Source organism: Mauremys reevesii, linkage group 9, assembly GCF_016161935.1.
Source record: "Mauremys reevesii isolate NIE-2019 linkage group 9, ASM1616193v1, whole genome shotgun sequence".
Classification (NCBI taxonomy): domain Eukaryota; kingdom Metazoa; phylum Chordata; order Testudines; family Geoemydidae; genus Mauremys; species Mauremys reevesii.
The window spans coordinates 29,302,970-29,321,003 of record NC_052631.1 but is presented as its reverse complement, the minus strand read 5'-3'; the positions used below and the strand labels follow the sequence as shown (position 1 = coordinate 29,321,003).

General features: G+C 37.4%; 1 protein-coding gene across 2 annotated transcripts in view; it reads right to left on the bottom strand.

Annotated features, from left to right (window-relative positions):
* Positions 1 to 511: 511 nt before the first annotated feature.
* The window catches only part of PLOD2 (procollagen-lysine,2-oxoglutarate 5-dioxygenase 2), an 81,480-nt gene continuing 63,957 nt past the window's right edge, over positions 512 to 18,034 (bottom strand). Inside the window, exons 12-20 of one of the 2 annotated variants that reach the window (XM_039489430.1) lie at positions 16,207 to 16,332; positions 14,810 to 14,951; positions 13,539 to 13,601; positions 11,470 to 11,583; positions 10,974 to 11,039; positions 4,471 to 4,575; positions 4,070 to 4,216; positions 3,057 to 3,182; positions 512 to 2,297 (exon numbers count right to left, since the gene is read on the bottom strand). In XM_039489430.1, coding sequence (XP_039345364.1) covers positions 2,142 to 2,297; positions 3,057 to 3,182; positions 4,070 to 4,216; positions 4,471 to 4,575; positions 10,974 to 11,039; positions 11,470 to 11,583; positions 13,539 to 13,601; positions 14,810 to 14,951; positions 16,207 to 16,332 — 1,045 coding nt within the window. In that variant the 3' untranslated portion in view covers positions 512 to 2,141. The remainder of the gene's footprint in view (positions 2,298 to 3,056; positions 3,183 to 4,069; positions 4,217 to 4,470; positions 4,576 to 10,973; positions 11,040 to 11,469; positions 11,584 to 13,538; positions 13,602 to 14,809; positions 14,952 to 16,206; positions 16,333 to 18,034) is intronic. The other variant, XM_039489431.1, reaches the window with a different exon arrangement.

The window sequence follows — 18,034 nt, the reverse complement described above, 5'->3', positions numbered from 1 at the left end:
TCCGTCTCAACGTTGTAACATTCCTATCAGCCTGAAAGAGATTTAGTAAGCCTTATGGTTGATTATTAATGTAAGGACTCTAGTAAGACGAGTCTGAACGAGGTAAATGTGTCTAACTCATTGAAAGAGCTCACAGCTGAAAGAGTAAATGAATGAAAATCTAGAAGTTTAATAATCCAAGTCTTCAAACAAATAAGAATCAAAACAGAGTAAATCAGTGAAGAACAAAATCTAGAATGTAGAAGCAAAAATTATACAGAATGATCTCCAAAAATCTCATCCCTTGTCCTGTTTTCAAGTATCTCTTTATAAAGAAAGCTTTATTACACTGACCTATATTAAACTGACCCAGTCTGTTTTCCATGCCATCCTAACAGACCATAGGCAAACATAGAAAAAAGGTGCTTTACAAAGGCAGCTTTCATGCCGTAGAGTCCTGAAGATTTTCTGAATTTTATCATTTGCCTAAGTGCAGTCTACACCCAGTCAAAACAGCTCACTCAGGCAAAGGTATTTGCAAAATTGGAATTTATTCATGTCAGGAAACTCAATGTGCTATCTGTAAGCTTCTCCATTTCAAGCAGATAAGTTAACAATATTAAATATGGGAAACGACAAGTCAGAAAAAAACAAACTGGTCTTAAAACCACTCAGACTGACATACAGTACTGGTGGTGAATTCTCTTCACCATAGCATCAGTCAGGATAGTGGGGGAAAGGTTGCTGCTTAGATCACCACAATATCCTGCTTGCCAAAAAAGGATTACTACAACAGGCAGCAAACACACACACACACTGCTGCTGAAGCTCTTAAAACTTTGCCCACCTTGATAATGATTGAGATGCTAATTAATGACAGACATTATTCAATAGCAACAAGTAGCTAGCGGTGACTACTCACAATATTAAAAAAAAAACTTTTGCCAACATAAATTTGATCATGCTCACCATGATGCACAATAGTTCCTTTTAAAATTGTTAAATACATTACATTTTAAAGTAACAGCTTGGGATATATTGCCATCTTCGCTAAGACAAACAATAAAAACTGTTACATTAATTTTAAATTACCTTTTATTTTTCACAAGTTTTTAAACGCATTGTGCATTCTGGCACCTTAGGTTCCTTGGTTTAGAGTTTGCTTCAAGTTTCTTTAAGTTACAAACAGTAGATACAGTAGGAATATTTAAAACTGATTCCTTTAAAATAAATGGTAAGTCAAACATCTTAGGTTTAAAAGAGAGACCACCAATTTCATTTTCCTGATACAAAATTCAAGTAATTTTAAATAACAGAAAATTGTTTATAAAACATCCTGATATTAAAATTTACCAGTGTTCTGAAAATAGGATTTAATTTCCAGTATCAACCTGGTGCAACTATACATTACAAAAATAGCTCATTTTAATTGAAGAACACTTGGTAAAAAGAAGTAACCTTAATGGGACAAGTTCTTCTTTAAAACACATATTTGTAGTTCTTGATAAAAAACTTTTTTTTAATCTAACTTATTCGATCTATTCCTCAAACTCTGCAATGCATATTTTCTTTATGAGGATATAGATGTTGATATTTAATATAAACTAAATATTTTAAAAAGTTTTACTGAGGTGTTACTGAAGTGCACATCAGCACACAAAATATGCTTTTGCTTAAAGCCAAAATTTGTGTGCAATTCTGCTAGGCTATGGGATTCGCTTGATGCTAATTCTATGTGTGGTTCTTCTATTGGTAGTTACAAAAATATGCACAACACACAACTTTATCTGCATAATTTTACTGAATAAAAGCCACAAGAAAAGATTTGGAGATAATTTTGTATCTAGGAATTTTTCATAACAGAAAAAAATGATTCATTTTAAAATGCATTTCTATCTTCCCTCCCCACCCCACCCTTAACGACAGCAGAGTACAACAATAAGAACATTTTTACTTTGAGACTTAAGGCTCAGAGCAGACATTTGGAAGTGTCCAACATTTTTTAAAGTTGTTTTTTCAATCTTTTAGCTCAAAGTAAAGCTGCTGTCTAGAGGAAGTAATTTAAAGTTTCTTTTATCACCATCTTCTGGGAGGAAAACTATAAATAAGAGTTTATGTCATAAAGAACCAACCACTGGTTTTGAAGAAGCAGGAAAATAAAGTTAGGGATCGATAAACGATACTGCAATATATCTTGTTCCATTTAAAATGGGAAGTCCTTCGTGTAAATGAGTGAGTCTTCCTGGATGCATGAAGCTCCATCCTTTCCTGGGTGACTCAATGGAACAGTTGTACCTAATAAATTTACATCCACCTCCCTGTTGCAAAAATCAGAAGACAGATGTCTTAGTTTGGGTTATAATTGCATTTACAAACTTTTGTCCAGCAATCAGAATGTTTTAATATTAAAAACTGATACTTAACATCAGAAGAAGTTCTCTATCCATACTGCTTAAATAATGTTTCCTTTGCAGCAGTTCATGTGGCAACACATGATAGTAGGGATTTCAATCCCTTTTATTTTGGTAAACACTGCAGAGCAGCTCCTTTGAACAGTCTTAGTGGTATATTTGTTTCCAAACAATCAGCTATTCAGTAACATTACTGCAGATGAAAGACTAGTTAATCATCTTTTCTAGGCTTTGATTCAGGACAGCACGTTAGCCCAGGATCAAGTGTTTTCCTTTATCGGGGTCTAGAGCCAAAGCATCATTCCCCAAGGTAGCAGTTTTGAAAATCTAAATAATTTAAGTATAGGAATGGAGAATACACTGCATGATGGGCAGTGCATAGGTGAGCAAAACAGAACAAGTTGTTCTACTTGTAGATGAACTAATATGATCCAGGGTCAGATTCTACCACCATTAAGTTGATTACCACCATCCTCCATGGGTTGTTCCATTGACATCAATTAATAGGGCAGCAGCAAATGGTTTACCTCAGCGACACATTGCTATGCGTGCTGCATGTCTTTTCCTCTTACACAGGGTCCTAACCATGTCTAATTGGAGCCAAGCATGGAAATGATTTAGATAAATTGAAGAGCAGCAATATTTAGTGAAATGACTATTGCTTACTTGAAAATCTTCTCCTACTTTGTTGAGAGCAATGTTGATGGTAAACGTAGAGGAGTCATGATGAGGTCTGAGGGAACGCTGTCTGTCTGTAGTGTATTTTACGACAAAATTCAGCATGGCATGTCCCTGAAATAAATGTTTAGTAATCCAAAGGATTTCTCATCAGTGTGTGAATTTCGAAATCAAATATGTGCTTATTCACGGGAGCTGAATTTTAAAAACTACTCACTGGCAAATGTTTGTGCTCAAGTCTGAAACCGTTACAACAATATAGCATTTATCTGACCCATCACAACCGAAGCAACACAGCTCAAGCCTGGAATACTTTCAATCAAAGCACGAAGTAACACATTTTTAACAATATATCATAGAATCATAGAATTCAAGATCAGAAGGGACCATTATGATCATCTAGTCTGACCTCCTGCAAGATGCAGGCCACATAAGCCGATCCACCCACTCCTTAGCAAGTGACCCCTGCCCCATGCTTCGGAGGAAGGTGAAAAACCTCCAGGGCCATTGCCAATCTTCCCTGGAGGAAAATTCCTTCCCGACCCCAAATATGGCGGTCAGCTGAACCCCGAGCATGCGGGCAAGACTCTCCAGCCAAACCCTCTGGAAAAGGTTATATCATACCAGGCACATAATTCACCTATTGACTAAGCCCGTTATCCTATCATACCATCCCCTCCATAAACTTATCTAGCTTAATCTTAAAGTCATGGAGGTCCTTCGCCCCCACTGTTTCCCTCGGTAGACTGTTCCAGTATTGCACTCCCCTGATGGTTAGAAACCTTCGTCTAATTTCAAGCCTGAATTTCCTGACTGACAGTTTATATCCGTTCGTCCTCGTGTCCACATTAGCACTGACATAATAAATAAAACTGAGAAAAGTGTACCCTACTCTAAAATATTCCATGAGCAAGAAGATTTTGGGATTAATCTAATAAATTATTCCCTGCAAATTAACCACTCAGCTCAACTATTCACCAAGAATAATTTTAAAAGTTTACCTTTGTATAATAGCCAGCAAAGACTTTTAGTGTCACTGGTGCAATGAACTCTCTAATGAAATGCAGCCATTCACCATCCAGCCCGATTTGCTTCATGTGAATATCATCAGTTGGGACATTTTCATAACCTCCAGTTATACGACTATCCTAAAAACCAGAAGGGTCTCAAGATGTGGGTTTTTTCAGTACTTATATAATACAGGTTTTAATTTATTTGAAAACTGCAGACATACAGAATTAAAACAACGGCAATAAAAGTTTTTTTTTTTATTAAGTTTTCAGTAGTTGCAGACTATGTCTTCCAGTGCACTTTCTAATGAGGCATTTATTTAAAACATTAAAGTACATGATGGCCTGCTAGAAAACAAGTATCAGTTTTCTTTACAAGAGATGACACTTACACGATGTCTTCCTCCAGACCATTGTCCATAATGTTCCATTTCCTCTACCAGTTCATCACAGGCAGTCTCCGAAAATATCGGAAACCAATACACATCAGGACATGGCTATAAAAGAACATAAGAACATAAGAACAGGCATACTGGGTCAGACCAAAGGTCTATCCAGCCCAGTATCCTGTCTGCTAACAGTGGCCAATTCCAGGTGTCCCAGAGGGAGTGAACCTAACAGGTAATGATCAAGTGATCGCTCTCCTGCCATCCAGCTCCACCCTCTGACAAACAGAGGCTAGGGACACCATTCCTTACCCATACTGGCTGGTAGCCATTAATGGACTTAACCACCATGAATTTATCCAGTTCTCTTTTAAACCCTGTTATAGTCCTAGCCTTCACAACCTCCTCAGGCAAGGAGTTCCACAGGTTGACAGTACGCAGTGTGAAGAAGAACTTCCTTTTATTTGTTTTAAACCTGCTGCCCATTATTTTCATTTGGTAGCCCCTAGTTCTTATATTATGGGAACAAGTATATAACTTTTCCTTATTCATTTTCTCCACACCACTCATGATTTTATATACCTCTATCATATCCCCCTTAGTCTCCTCTTTTCCAAGCTGAAGAGTCCTAGCCTCTTTAATCTCTTCTCATATGGGACCCGTTCCAAAACCCTGATAATTTTAGTTGCCTTTTCTGAACTTTTTCTAATGTCAGTATATCTTTTTTGAGACAAGGAGACCACATCTGTATGTAGTATTCAAGATATGGGCATACCATGGGTTTATATAAGGGCAATAAGATATTCTCTGTCTTATTCTCTATCCCTTTTTTAATGGATTCCTAACATCCTGTTTGCTTTTTTGATTGCTGTTGCACACAACGTGGACATCTTTAGAGAACTATCCACAAGGACTCCAAGATCTCCTTCCTGATTAGTTGTAGCTAAATTAGCCCACAATCATATTGTATGTATAGTTGGGTTATTTTTTCTAATGTGCATTACTTTACATTTATCCACATTAAATTTCATTTACCATTCTGTTGCCCAATCACTTAGTTTTGTGAGATCTTTTTGAAGTTCTTCATAGTCTGCTTTGGTTCTTAATTATCTTGAGCAGTTTAGCATTGTCTGCAAACTTTGCCACCTCACTGTTTACCCCTTTCTCCAGATCATTTACGAATAAGTTGAATAGGATTGGTCCTAGGACTGACCCTTGGGGAACATCACTAGTTACATCCCTCTCCATTCTGAAAATTTACCATTTATTACTACCCTTTGTTCCCTGTCTTCTAACCAGTTCTCAATCTATGAAAGGATCTTCCCTCTTATCCCATGACAACTTAATTTACGTAAGAGCCTTTGGTGAGGGACCTTGTCAAAGGCTTTTTTTGAAATCTAAATACACTATGTCCACTGGATCCCCCTTGTCCACGTTTGTTGACCCCTTCAAAAAACTCTAATAGATTAGTAAGACATGATTTCCCTTTACAGAAACCATGTTGACTTTTACCCAACAAGTTATGTTCTTCTATGTGTCTGACAATTTTATTTTTTTACTATTGTTTCAATTAATTTGCCCGGTACTGACGTTAGACTTACCGGTCTGTAATTGCTGGGATCACCTCTAGAGCCCTTTTTAAATATTGGTGTTACATTAGCTATCTTCCAGTCATTGGGTACAGAAGCTGATTTAAAGGACAGGTTACAAATCATAGTTAATAGTTCCGCAATTTCACATTTTAGTTCTTTCAGAACTCTTGGGTGAATGCCATCTGGTCCTGGTGACATGTTACTGTTAAGTTTATCAATTAATTCCAAAACCTCCTCTTATGACACTTCAATCTGTGACAATTCCTCAGATGTGTCACCTACAAAGGACGGCTCGGGTTTGGGTATCTCCCTAATATCCTCAGCCGTGAAGACTGAAGCAAAGAATTCATTTAGTTTCTCCTCAGTGACTTTAAGTGCTCCTTTTGTATCTCGATCGTCCAGGGGCCCACTGGTTGTTTAGCAGGCTTCCTGCTTCTGATGTACTTAAAAAACATTTTGTTATTACCTTTTGAGTTTTTGGCTAGCTCTTCTTCAAACTCCTTTTTGGTATGTCTTATTACATTTTTACACTTAAAAAACCCCACATCATGGTTTTAGAAGTCATATTTGTTACTGCAGTATTTTTTCCACTGTTTTAGGTGTCACTAGGTACATCAATAAAACAGTGTCACTATTTCCACTCTAAGCCAGAATTCAGATTCTTCATTACTTTAATGTAATTCTTGATCTGTAGCTGCATTTTCACTGAAGGTGGCAAAAACTAACAACTAGCGTAATGCATTGTCTTTTCAGTTCACTGTAAAGGGTTATTTATTGTGTTTAGCTTGTGTTCCTGTCAGGAAAAAAAAGTGAGTTACAATTACTTTAAGCTTAACTTCATTCATAAAGCATTTTTAGATATACAGGAGGATAAAAAAACTGATCTATAAGATCTAGGATTCTTGTCATCTAAAACATGCAGATCTTTGAAGAAATTATCTTTGGAAGGCAAAATCTGCATAGAATCGTAGGACTGGAAGGGACCTCAAGGGGTCTTTTAGTCCAGTCTCCTGCACTCAAGACAGGGCTAAATATTATAGACCATCCCTGACAGGTGTTTGTCGAACCTGCCCTTAAGTACATAATCTCTAATGATGGAGATTCCACAACCTACCTAAGCAATTTATTCCATTGCTTAACTACCCTGTTAGGAAGTTTTTCCTAATGTTCAACCTAAACTGCCTTTGCTGTAATTTAAGCCCATTGCTTCTTGTCCTATCCTCAGAGGTTAAGGAGAACAATTTTCCCCTCCTCCTTATAACAACCTTTTACATACTTGAAAACTCATGTCCCACTCTCAGTCTTCTTTTCTCCAGACTAAACATATCCAATTTTTTCAATCTTCCTTTATAGGTGATGTTTTCTACACCTTTAATAATTTTTGTTGCACTTCTCTGGACTTTCTCCAGTTTGCTCACATCTTTCTTGAAATGTGGCACCCAGAACTGGACACAATACTCCAGTTCAGACCTAATCAGCACAGCGTAGAGCAGAAAAATTACTTCTTGTGTCTTGCCTACAACACTCCTGATTATACATCCCACAATGTTTGCAAAAAAGCAACAATGTTACACTGTTGACTCATATTTAGCCTGTGATCCACTATAACTCCCTAGATCCTTTTCTGCAGTACTCCTTTCTAGGCAGTCATTTCCTGTTTTATGTGTATGGAATTGATTGTTCCTTCCTAAGTGGAGCTACTTTGCATTTGCCCTTATTGAATTTCATCCTACTTACTTCAGACCATTTCTCCAGTTTGTCCAGATCATTTTGAATTCTAATCCTGTCCTCCAAAGCATTTGCAACCCCCCTCCCCACCCCACTGCTTGGTATCATATGAAAACTTTGTAAGTGTACTCTCTATGCCATTATCTAAACCATTGATAAAGATATTGAACTGAACCAGACCCAGAACTGATCCCTGCGGGACCCCACTTGATATGCCTTTCTAGCTTGACTGTGAACCACAGATAACTACTCCCTGAGAACGTTTTCCAACCAGTTATGCACCCACCTTATAGCTCCATCTAGGTTGTATTTACCTAGTTTATTTAGGAGAAGGTCATGCGAGACAGTATCAAAAGCCTTACTAAAGTCAAAATATACCACATCTACTGCTTCCCTCTATTCAGAAGGCTTGTTACCCTGTCAAAGAAAGCTATTAGGTTAGTTTGACAGGATTTGTTCTTGACAAATCTATCCTGACAGTAATTTACCAGCTTATTATCTTCTGGGTGTACGCAAATTGATTGCTTAATTATTTGTTCCATTATCTTTCCAGGTACTGAAGTTAAGCTGACTGGTCTGTAATTCCCCAGGTTGTCCTTATTTCTCTTTTATAGATTGGCACTATATTTGCTCCTTTTCCAGTCCTCTGGAATCTCTCCCATCTTCCATGACTTTTTGAAGATAACTGCTAATGGCTCAGATATCTTCTCAAGGATATTGAGTATTCTAGGATGTATTTCATCAGGGCCTGGTGACCTGAAGCCATCTAACTTGTCTAAGTAATTTTTAATTTGTTCTTTCCCTATTTCGGCCTCTGATCCCACCTCATTTTCACTGGCATTCACTATGTTAGATGTCGATTCGCTACTAAAACTTTTTGGTGAAAACTGAAACAAAAAAGTAATTTAGGACATCTGCCATTGCCACATTTTCTGTTATTGTTTTTCCCTCTCATTGAGTAACAGGCCTACCATGTCCTTGGTCTTCCTCTGCTTCTAATGCATTTGTAGAATGCTTTTGGTGACCCTTTAAGTCTCTAGCTAGTTTAGTCTCATTTTCTGCCTTGGGCTTTCTAATTTTGTCCCCACATACTTATGTTATTTTTTTATATTCATCCTTTGTAATTTGACCTAGTTTCCACTTTTTTGTAGGATTCTTTTTTTTGAGTTTCAGATCATTGAAGATCTTATGGCTAAGTCAGAGTGGTCTCTTGCCATACTTCCTATCTTTCCTATGCAGTGAGATATTATTAAGGGCACAAGGGCAAACTATCTCTTTGAAAAACTGCCAGATCTCGAACTATTTTTCCCTTTAGATTTGCTTCCTATGGGATCTTACCTACCAATTCCCTGAATTTGCTAAAGCCTGCCTTCTTGAAATCCATTATCTTTATTGTGTTGTCTTACCTCTTACCATTCCTTAAAATCATGAACTATCATTTCATGATCACTTTCATCCAAGATGCCTTCCACTTTCAAATTCTCAACCAGTTCCTCTCTATTTGTCAAAATCAAATCTAGAACACTCTCTGCCCTAGTGGCTTTCTCCATCTTCTAAAATTTAAAAAAAAAAAAAAAACAAAACTGTCTCCAATACATTCCAAGAACTTGTTGAATAATCTGTGTCCTGCTGTGTTATTTCCTGAAGAGACGTTTAGGTAGTTGAAGTCCCCCCCATCACCATTAAGTCCTGTGCTTTGGATGATTTTGTTAGTTGTTTATAAAAAGCCTTATCCACCTCTTCTGCGTGGTTAGGCGGTTTGAAGTAGACCCCTACTGTGTGTCAATCAGGGATATTTTAAGGGGGTATCTCATCTGATGTCATCAAGTACCCACCTAACACATGATATCTGCAATGAGCATTGCTTTGGTAGTTCTTATTATCCAGACCAACTAAAGGTTTGTAGGATAGGGAATTTTAGTTACTTTAGTTTGATTTCTCTTAGGTCTTAGCGGTAAAACTTCTCCCTTCCACCCCTACTCTTTAGAAGGCTCAGAGCCAGGCAAGCACTAATGTGAATAAGGCATGAGAGGAAGATTATTTTGCCCTGGTCTCTCAGCACAACATTATTGACCTTATGCAGCTACCCACTACACTTATTCTCCTTTTTACAATTTTGTCCATCATACTTTTTTGGGCTGATTACTCAGGACTGGATTCTGCCACTCACACTAAGCACTATGTTGCTCCCGTAGTACTCCAGTTGATTACAGTGGAACTACTACTCACAGAGTAAGGCAATACTCAGCATGTACAAGGACGACCGAATCAGGAGCTGTGGGAAGTTTTATAGACAGGGAAGAGCCTCACAGTGGAGTGCTCTGGCAGAACAGATGCTCTTTTAGGAGACAGGTCTCAAAATGTGTGGATTTTTCTTAGTTCCATCTGCTGGGGTGTTAACCAGTGTCCAGTTTCATTTAGTAGGGACTAGGACAAAGCAATTTATCCGGGATAAATTTTAACCCAAAAGTTAACCCTAAACCCACCAACTCCCAGTCCCATGTTCAATGGTAAAGTCCTGCATGGTATGCTCGCGCTCCTTCCACTTGACACTGTTAGGTAGAGAGCACTAAATCTGACAGACACTCCCCCACCCTGTATCTGGCTCTGCTTCTTCAAATTGCCTTTTAAATATATATTCCTATTCTACAAACACAGCAGTTGTCTTCAATTCCCAACTGCTCTCGCTGGTATTCTCAATGTCAAGCTATTGTCAGCATATCTTAAAGACAAGGGAGAAAACATGGTGGAAGTTTGCATGCTTGAATTGCCATGTCAATCAACCCCATCTTCTTTAGTTTGTTTTATTTGGACTCCCCAGCTCATCAGCATAGATTTTATGACTGCCTGATAAGATACATTTTAGTTAGGTCTAATCTGAAGTCTGCCAACTTGACAGTATGTATTCAAGTTTGGTTTGGCATAAATGTCCATATTCATTTTTTCCCCGCACCCCCCCCCACCTCATAAGCATCCCTAGCTCTCAGGGCCATCCTTACCCATACACAAAGTACACAGCTGCATGCTGCTCCAGCCCCTGCTCTGCCTCTTCCCCATGGCCCCTGCCCCTGCCCCACCCCGCCTCCACTCCACCCCTTTCCCCAAAGTCCCCGCTCCACCTCTTCCCGCCCCTGCTCTGCCCCAGTCATTTGTTTTTGTCTCCCTCATTTTAATAGTATTAATACTAACCTGTTCCACTAGATTCTCAGTGAAGATCTTTGAGTAGTTGGGATTTATATAGGTTTCCTTCCAGTCCTGAAAAGAATGATTTGAACAGATTAAACAGCTCATTTGTTTCATTTTTTACAATGCACAACAAAAAAATATATAGAAATTAAAAATATGAGTTTTACTACTCTGCAAATTCCTTTGATTTCTTCCATTCAAATAATTAGAAACAATTAAATAGGTTATTCTATTCTAAATTAACTCTTGATTCTATGATCTCAGGAAACATTTTGGGATTTATGGGCCCATTTTTGACTCAGACATGCATTTCTTTTTCCAGATTATGAGTCATATTTTATATGAAATGCTGACACTGAATTTATTATGATGTGTGTGCCTCTTAGTATATTTTAATATTTTCCAATATACATTAACCATAAAAAGTTAGAAATCATTATATGACCATATGGAAAATTATAAAACCTGTTAACAGTTTCATGCATAATGTGATATATACCACAGGATTTTCAAAAATCTGCCAGAGATCATTGTTGTAGTGGGAGGTATTGTAGTTGGCAGTTGAAATAAGTCTCCCAAAGTCATATCTGTTGGTAATGTACATAAAGACACCCTGCATCAAACAAAGAAGAAAAATTATGTTAGCAACACTGAGTAACAGTAAGGATGATATTCGGCTTTTAAAATTTTATATAGCTACGTGTCTGTTTTGGGGATATATCCCCAGACACGTAGTTAAAATATGGTATATCTCAGTCACACACACACACACACACACACTTTAACTACCTCTGGGTTTATTTTTTAAGGAAATCTTTAAAAACTTTCACAGGACTGTTTCTGATCACAGCCTGTATTACAGATTCCTAAACATGTATTTTTACCATGAGCCACGTTAAAAATGACACATTTGGTATCACTTGTTTTCTAATCAAATTAAGGCAACAAATGTTTTGTAATGGTGCAAACATTCAGTTGGAAAAGAAAAACAAATTTAATATTTTGTTTTTTTCTTCAGTAAGGCTAGAAAGACCATATATTAAAATGTTCAACCCTCTTGAAATACCTGTTTTCAAACAGAATTCTCTCATACAAATTAAACTGACAACAAAGTCTGGGGCTTCTATCTGAAATAAATGAACCATTAGAAAAAAGGTTTAAGTACTGTCAGAACACCAAACATGCAAGTTCTGCACTGCTTCAGAACATTTACTATTAAGTAATCCTTTCGGTGAATTGACCTGAAATAAAAATATATCTGAAAATACAATGCATGTTAGAATTATGATGAGGAATAAGGAATATCTCAGTGAGATAAACACCAGAAATTAAATGTGCTGCTATATTGCTTCATAACTAAAAGCTAGTATATTAACGGGGCTCCCTTGATCAGAATTAGTAGCAGAAAATGTTTTTGTTTAAAAGAAATTGGGGTTTTTTTTAGTTTAACTGTTTTTCAGACCCAACCCCCATTTTACAAAGTTTTCCCCATTTTAGATTTGCATAACACGAGCCATTCCCACTTGTTTGCTTGTATCTGGACCTCAGTTTTAGGACTGAAAAAGTGTTAAATTGCCAGCATGGTTAAACGTGCTAAACATGTGCTCAGTTCTTGGCTCTTAACACACTAAATAGCTGCAGAAGGGAAAATAAAGAGGGTCTGGCAAAAGTGGCTAATCAATGCTTATCACAACACTTTCCTACACAATATACCCTGGGCCTGATTCACCACGTTGTTGCTCCAGTTTTATTCGGTGCAACTCTAATTTCAATAGAGTTACATCAGCATAAATATGGAGAAACACAAATGTCAATCAAGCCCTTTGAGGGGTAAACAAATTTATTCTGGCTTTAGAACGATTCTGTATTTTTGAAATGAGGAAATACTGCTAGTATCTCTAGAACCAGAAGAAACTTTTTAAAGTGGATCCACCACCCCTGTGATTGTAACACACTATTCATGCTTGCTTCCTTTTCCTGAAACATGACACTGATGTAATGGACACGTTGAGACCAGTTCTGCAGCCCTTCTCACATGTGGGGCAGGCAATAGAACTATTCACAGGAATAAGCACTGCAGCATTTTGCCCAATGACTGCACAAACACAAGCTATAGCAAAACTGAACAAAGCCTTTACAAATAAGACAGGCCAGAGAAACTTTGCACTCCATCTTTTTTGGTGATTTTGAGTAGTATTCAGAAAGATTTTGGATCGTTTAACCAATTTTATTGCACTAATAATGCCAAAAATTAAGCTGTAATGGCCTAAATCCTCAAAAAATGAGTAGCGATACTGGTTGTCTTGATTTTTGGGTGCCCAAATTCAGACATCTTAAAAGGAACTTGATTTTCAGAGCACTAAGAGCCCTCACTGTGAAAAATCAAGGCTTCTTAAGATGTCTTGATTGGGCACCCAACATCAGCAGCTGCTTTTGAAAAATGTAACTTAAGACTAAAGAGAAAGATATAGCAACATTTTACAAGTAAGTGGAGAGAGGAGAAGGGTTTTCTTGTGATAGAATGATACTGCATAATAGTAAAAACTAATGAATAAAAAAAAGCAACACCTTTGGGGGTCTGAGCATATGGAATGTTTCCGAAGAAGGGGAGCCTTTTTCCCTTTGTAAACTCTAAAATGAAGGAGAAGCATCACATCAGTTGACTGATACGTGGTCTCTCTCTCTCTCTGTCAGAGATGTATTAGGTTTTAGGTTTCCACAGTTACATTAGGTAAATAACAGCCTTCAGTCAAAAGCTGATATTCCAAAATAGCTTTTACGGGCAGCATGCATCTCCAAGCAAAGCTCCTATGTACATGTTAAAGCTGTATCCACCAGCCCCTTCTTATCTGCTGCAATACAAAAACAAGCACGTACCAGATGGTCTCATAGCACAGGCTGAGAAAGAGAAAGAGAAGGCAATTCTCTGACGAGCCACAGAGTCAGATTAGTTTAACACGAGCACATGGTAAGCACATATTGCAATAACTGCTGCTTAGAAGGTTGAAAACAAGAGTATGTTGATTGGGCTGTTCTCTAGAATGAGTACAAACAAATGAAATCATGCCTTGTTATGGAGGGAATAAAAAAATTTATACTTGCCAACTTTTTCTTGTTCAATTCAGCAAGTTTTTTTCCAATGCTATACTGTCTGGAAATAGCTGTAGTTTACCTCTTATTTGTTTCTGTTCTGAAACTAGTGTAAATATCAGTACAAATATGGTTTTGCATATTTATACTCCTAATATAAATCAGTCTTCATATTAATGACAGCATAATACAAATAGCAGTAAATAGTGTAACACCCTGTAATAAGAGTATCACCATTCTGAAAACGGCTTAAAATAAGATTTGTATATTGACAGCTTCAATCATCAAATTTAAGTATTCTCATAAAATACAAAAAAAGTGTTCCACCTAATTTGTTTTAAGTTCCAAATTGTGTAGATTAAGGACATTTCAAGAGAAATGGAGATACTCATTGATAGCTGATATATTAACAAGGCAGCCACTGAGTCCTTCTTCATGTTAAACAATTGCGGCACCAAGTAAGGTAATTTACAGCACCTATGAAATTTAACTGTATTTAAATAGAAAGCAATGTGCTGTCAGTGCATCAGTCCACTGGTCTGGACCAAAGCCACATGCTTCCACTGTATTCTTTTCAATTATTTAAAAAACTTACAAAAAATGCCAGTATCCCACAAAAAATTGGCTAGTACTTTTAATAAGAAGTGAACACAATTCAATATTACATACATATACACACATGTAGCAAGCATGTTAAAAAAACCCTGCATGTGCTATTTAAAAGCAAGCCATCCATTCATCCACCTTACCATTTCCCTGGCATTCCTGCAGAGTGCCATATCAGGATCAAACTTATCACGGACAAAATAGTTTCTCTCTCTCATCTCTGATCTGAGAGTCTGTCCTTTAATTAAGTATACATTAGCCATATAAGGGATATTCCAGACTCCTCTGTAAAAGAAGTCCAGGGGAAAAGATTTAAGACTATGAAAACTGGAACGTGTTGCATATTTTACAATTTGAACATCATGAGTTTATTATTTACTGAAAAGACCATGCAAAGTTCAAGGCAATGATGTAAGGTTCTCAAGATAGCTGAAAAACTACAGCTGGACTTGAAGGGAGTATAAGCAGTAATACAAATTTTATGAGCTTTTATCATGAAGAAATAATTCCACCAAATTCTCTAAAGTGTGTTTTAAATATATAAACATGTCCTTTTTCAGACTAGGTCAAGGCTATCAACGAAATTCTTTTATATTATAGCATTAAGCTACTCAGTGAGATGGAGAAAACTATTAAACAGATTTTATGTTAGTTTAAACACCCAACTGTAGCTTCTCATAGACCAAGTGACTTCTTTACACTGATACCAGTGAATGCAACAGGCCTCAAGTTTAATTCAGTTGAGCCAATATCAACAGATAGGCCTCTCCATACGACAATGCACTACTCTAAGTTCTCTATTTTCCAGAGGCAGATCTATAAAATCAGTACATAGCCGTAAAGGAGTATCAGGCCAATAAGACTTTTTTGAATTGTCAGGGCCAAGTAAAGGGGCATTGGAACACATGAGAATCAGGCCTCAAGTAGTTTAAAGTACATTCATTTTGGGGAAAGTTACTGTATGTGAAATCAAAGTATTTCTCCTCTGCTTGGACTTTAGTCTAACATTTCTGGGCTGTTCTAAGGATGGAAAGCAGACAGCATATAATGGAACAAAAACTGCTGTTCCAAAAGTGGTTATTAATTGTAATTTCAGCTGCTGATTAAATACTGTGCTTGTCCAGAAAAGATGGGAAAAGACTTTACTTGTTACACATTTGATGAAGTGTCACTAGATTATTTTTTGGCATAAATTCACAGTGGCAAATTAATAGTATAACTCCTTCAGTTTTTGCAATTACAGTTAATTTTCATAGCATAATCATATTCAGTACTGATGACCACCACTTATTAAATGTGTGTGTTGTGATAGTACCTAGGACCTCATTGTGCTTGGCACTGTGCCTTTCTATTCCAGGTTGCAGAAACAGAAAGTAATCCCAGATTATTGAAGAAATTCATCAATGTAACCGACATTAACAGTTCAGAAATTCTCTCTCTTTTCATGGAAAATACAGGTATTTGCTGGGCAAGGAAAGAATGTGTCACTACCTACTGTACAATGACATCTGGTGTTAGTAATTATCTTAAGGTAACTTACACTCTGTTCCCTTGGACAATATCCACATAATCTTCTGAGCGAGCATAATAGCCATCAGGGCTTAAAGCACCCCAAAAGTTGGACCATAGCTTCCCATGGCGAGTTACAAGTGGAGCAATTATTTTTCTGTAAAAACAAAATATTCAGTAAGAAAATAAACATGAACTTTGATTCTGCTAGCATTAAAACAGATGCAAGACTGCACGTGAACGTCTGCTGGGTATCGACGGCGCCTCTCACTTCTGCACTTTGTCAGAGCATCAGAATTGAAGGACCATCAAATCATCAAATCTAGAAGCAGCCATTCTACATTTTCCATTAACTGCCAGTTTCCAAACCTCCAGCCACCTAAAGGTGAGAGCAACAGACAGAAATTCAGCTGCCATGCCCAAGATCCCTACAAATCATGGAATTTTCAGGCAGAGGAAAATACTCTTGTCCTCTTTCTGCAGGCAGAAGTAGCAGAAATGGTCACCCTTTAACTAAGCTTAGCTAAGGATCTGTAGCAGAGGCACAACAACAAAAAGTCGAGGACTTTGAGTATGGAAATTATTCCAAATGGAAAAATAACTCAGTAGACATTGAAAACAGAGATGAGAAGGGAAATGTAGGTGGCTAGAAATGGTAGCAAAATAAATGGAACTTTTATAAGTGCTGTCCCACATAGGCCTGTTTTGTGAAACTTGTGCTACTTCTGTCTGCAGCATACAGGGTTCGACACTTCTCTTTTACGAAAACAAGCGATTTCAGCAAAGAAATAATATAATCAAAATGACATGCCACCTATGCCTTTATCTACAACTCAGTCCTTGTCATTAGGTAAATACAAGTTTCCAACATATGCTGATGAAATGAATACTCTGCCTCTTTGTCTGACCCACCTGAAAAGCCTGGCATTACCACTCAGGGTCAAATCCTGCCTACTCTACTCACATGGGAATTTGTGGATTTTCATGAGTAAAGCAAGCAAGATTTGGCCCTAAAGTAGGGGAAAAACCCAATATGAGCTGTGAATAGTGGTCAGTATTGGATCTTTTCTGGAAATTGTGAAAAGCTAACAAGTTTTATTTCTATTAGTATCAGATGTCAAAGTTTAGTTTGTCTTGCATCTTTGAGAAATTATTTAACAATGAGAAACAGCTCATAAGAGCAAAAACAATGTTCTCTCTCCTCCAAGAATATATCTCTTTTTTAAAAACTCCAAATACTAAGACTGAAACAACTGGGCTTTTTTAAATGCCTGAATTGTACAATTTCTGATCAGTCAGTCTTGGAAATCCCACTTCATGTAACAAAAAGCAATGACACCACACAGCTGCCTTCAGAATGATTTAGATTCTTGGATGTTCAGATTGGGAATTACTGTTTGTGCACATTCTTCTATGCAAAACATTTTGCAAATGGTTAGCTCCCATGCTTAGTATAAAGAGTGATAATCAGTATATCTTCCTGGTCAACATGGACTAGATTCACAAGGGGACTTCCCTAAAATTCCTAAATTTCAGAATCTGGCCTCACTGGGATACACAAAGCCCCTATCTAGTTGCTGCTGAACCCTGTAGGTGCCGAAACTTGCTTGACATCTATGTTTTTTGTAGTAGAAGTTGCCTGGGTGCCTATGTTTCTGCCTCTGTACATGCACACTGCATCCTCACTCTGAGCATGCAGATACTTAGGCCCCAGAGTGATTCCTCCACCTAACTGGCCTACAGGGCCCAATCCAGTGAGCATACTCAGGTCATCTACCCTTTTCACTTCAACATTTTCAAGTGAGAAAGCGTTTCCATTAACCAAATAATTAGGTCTGATTATTTCCCCACCCCAGAAC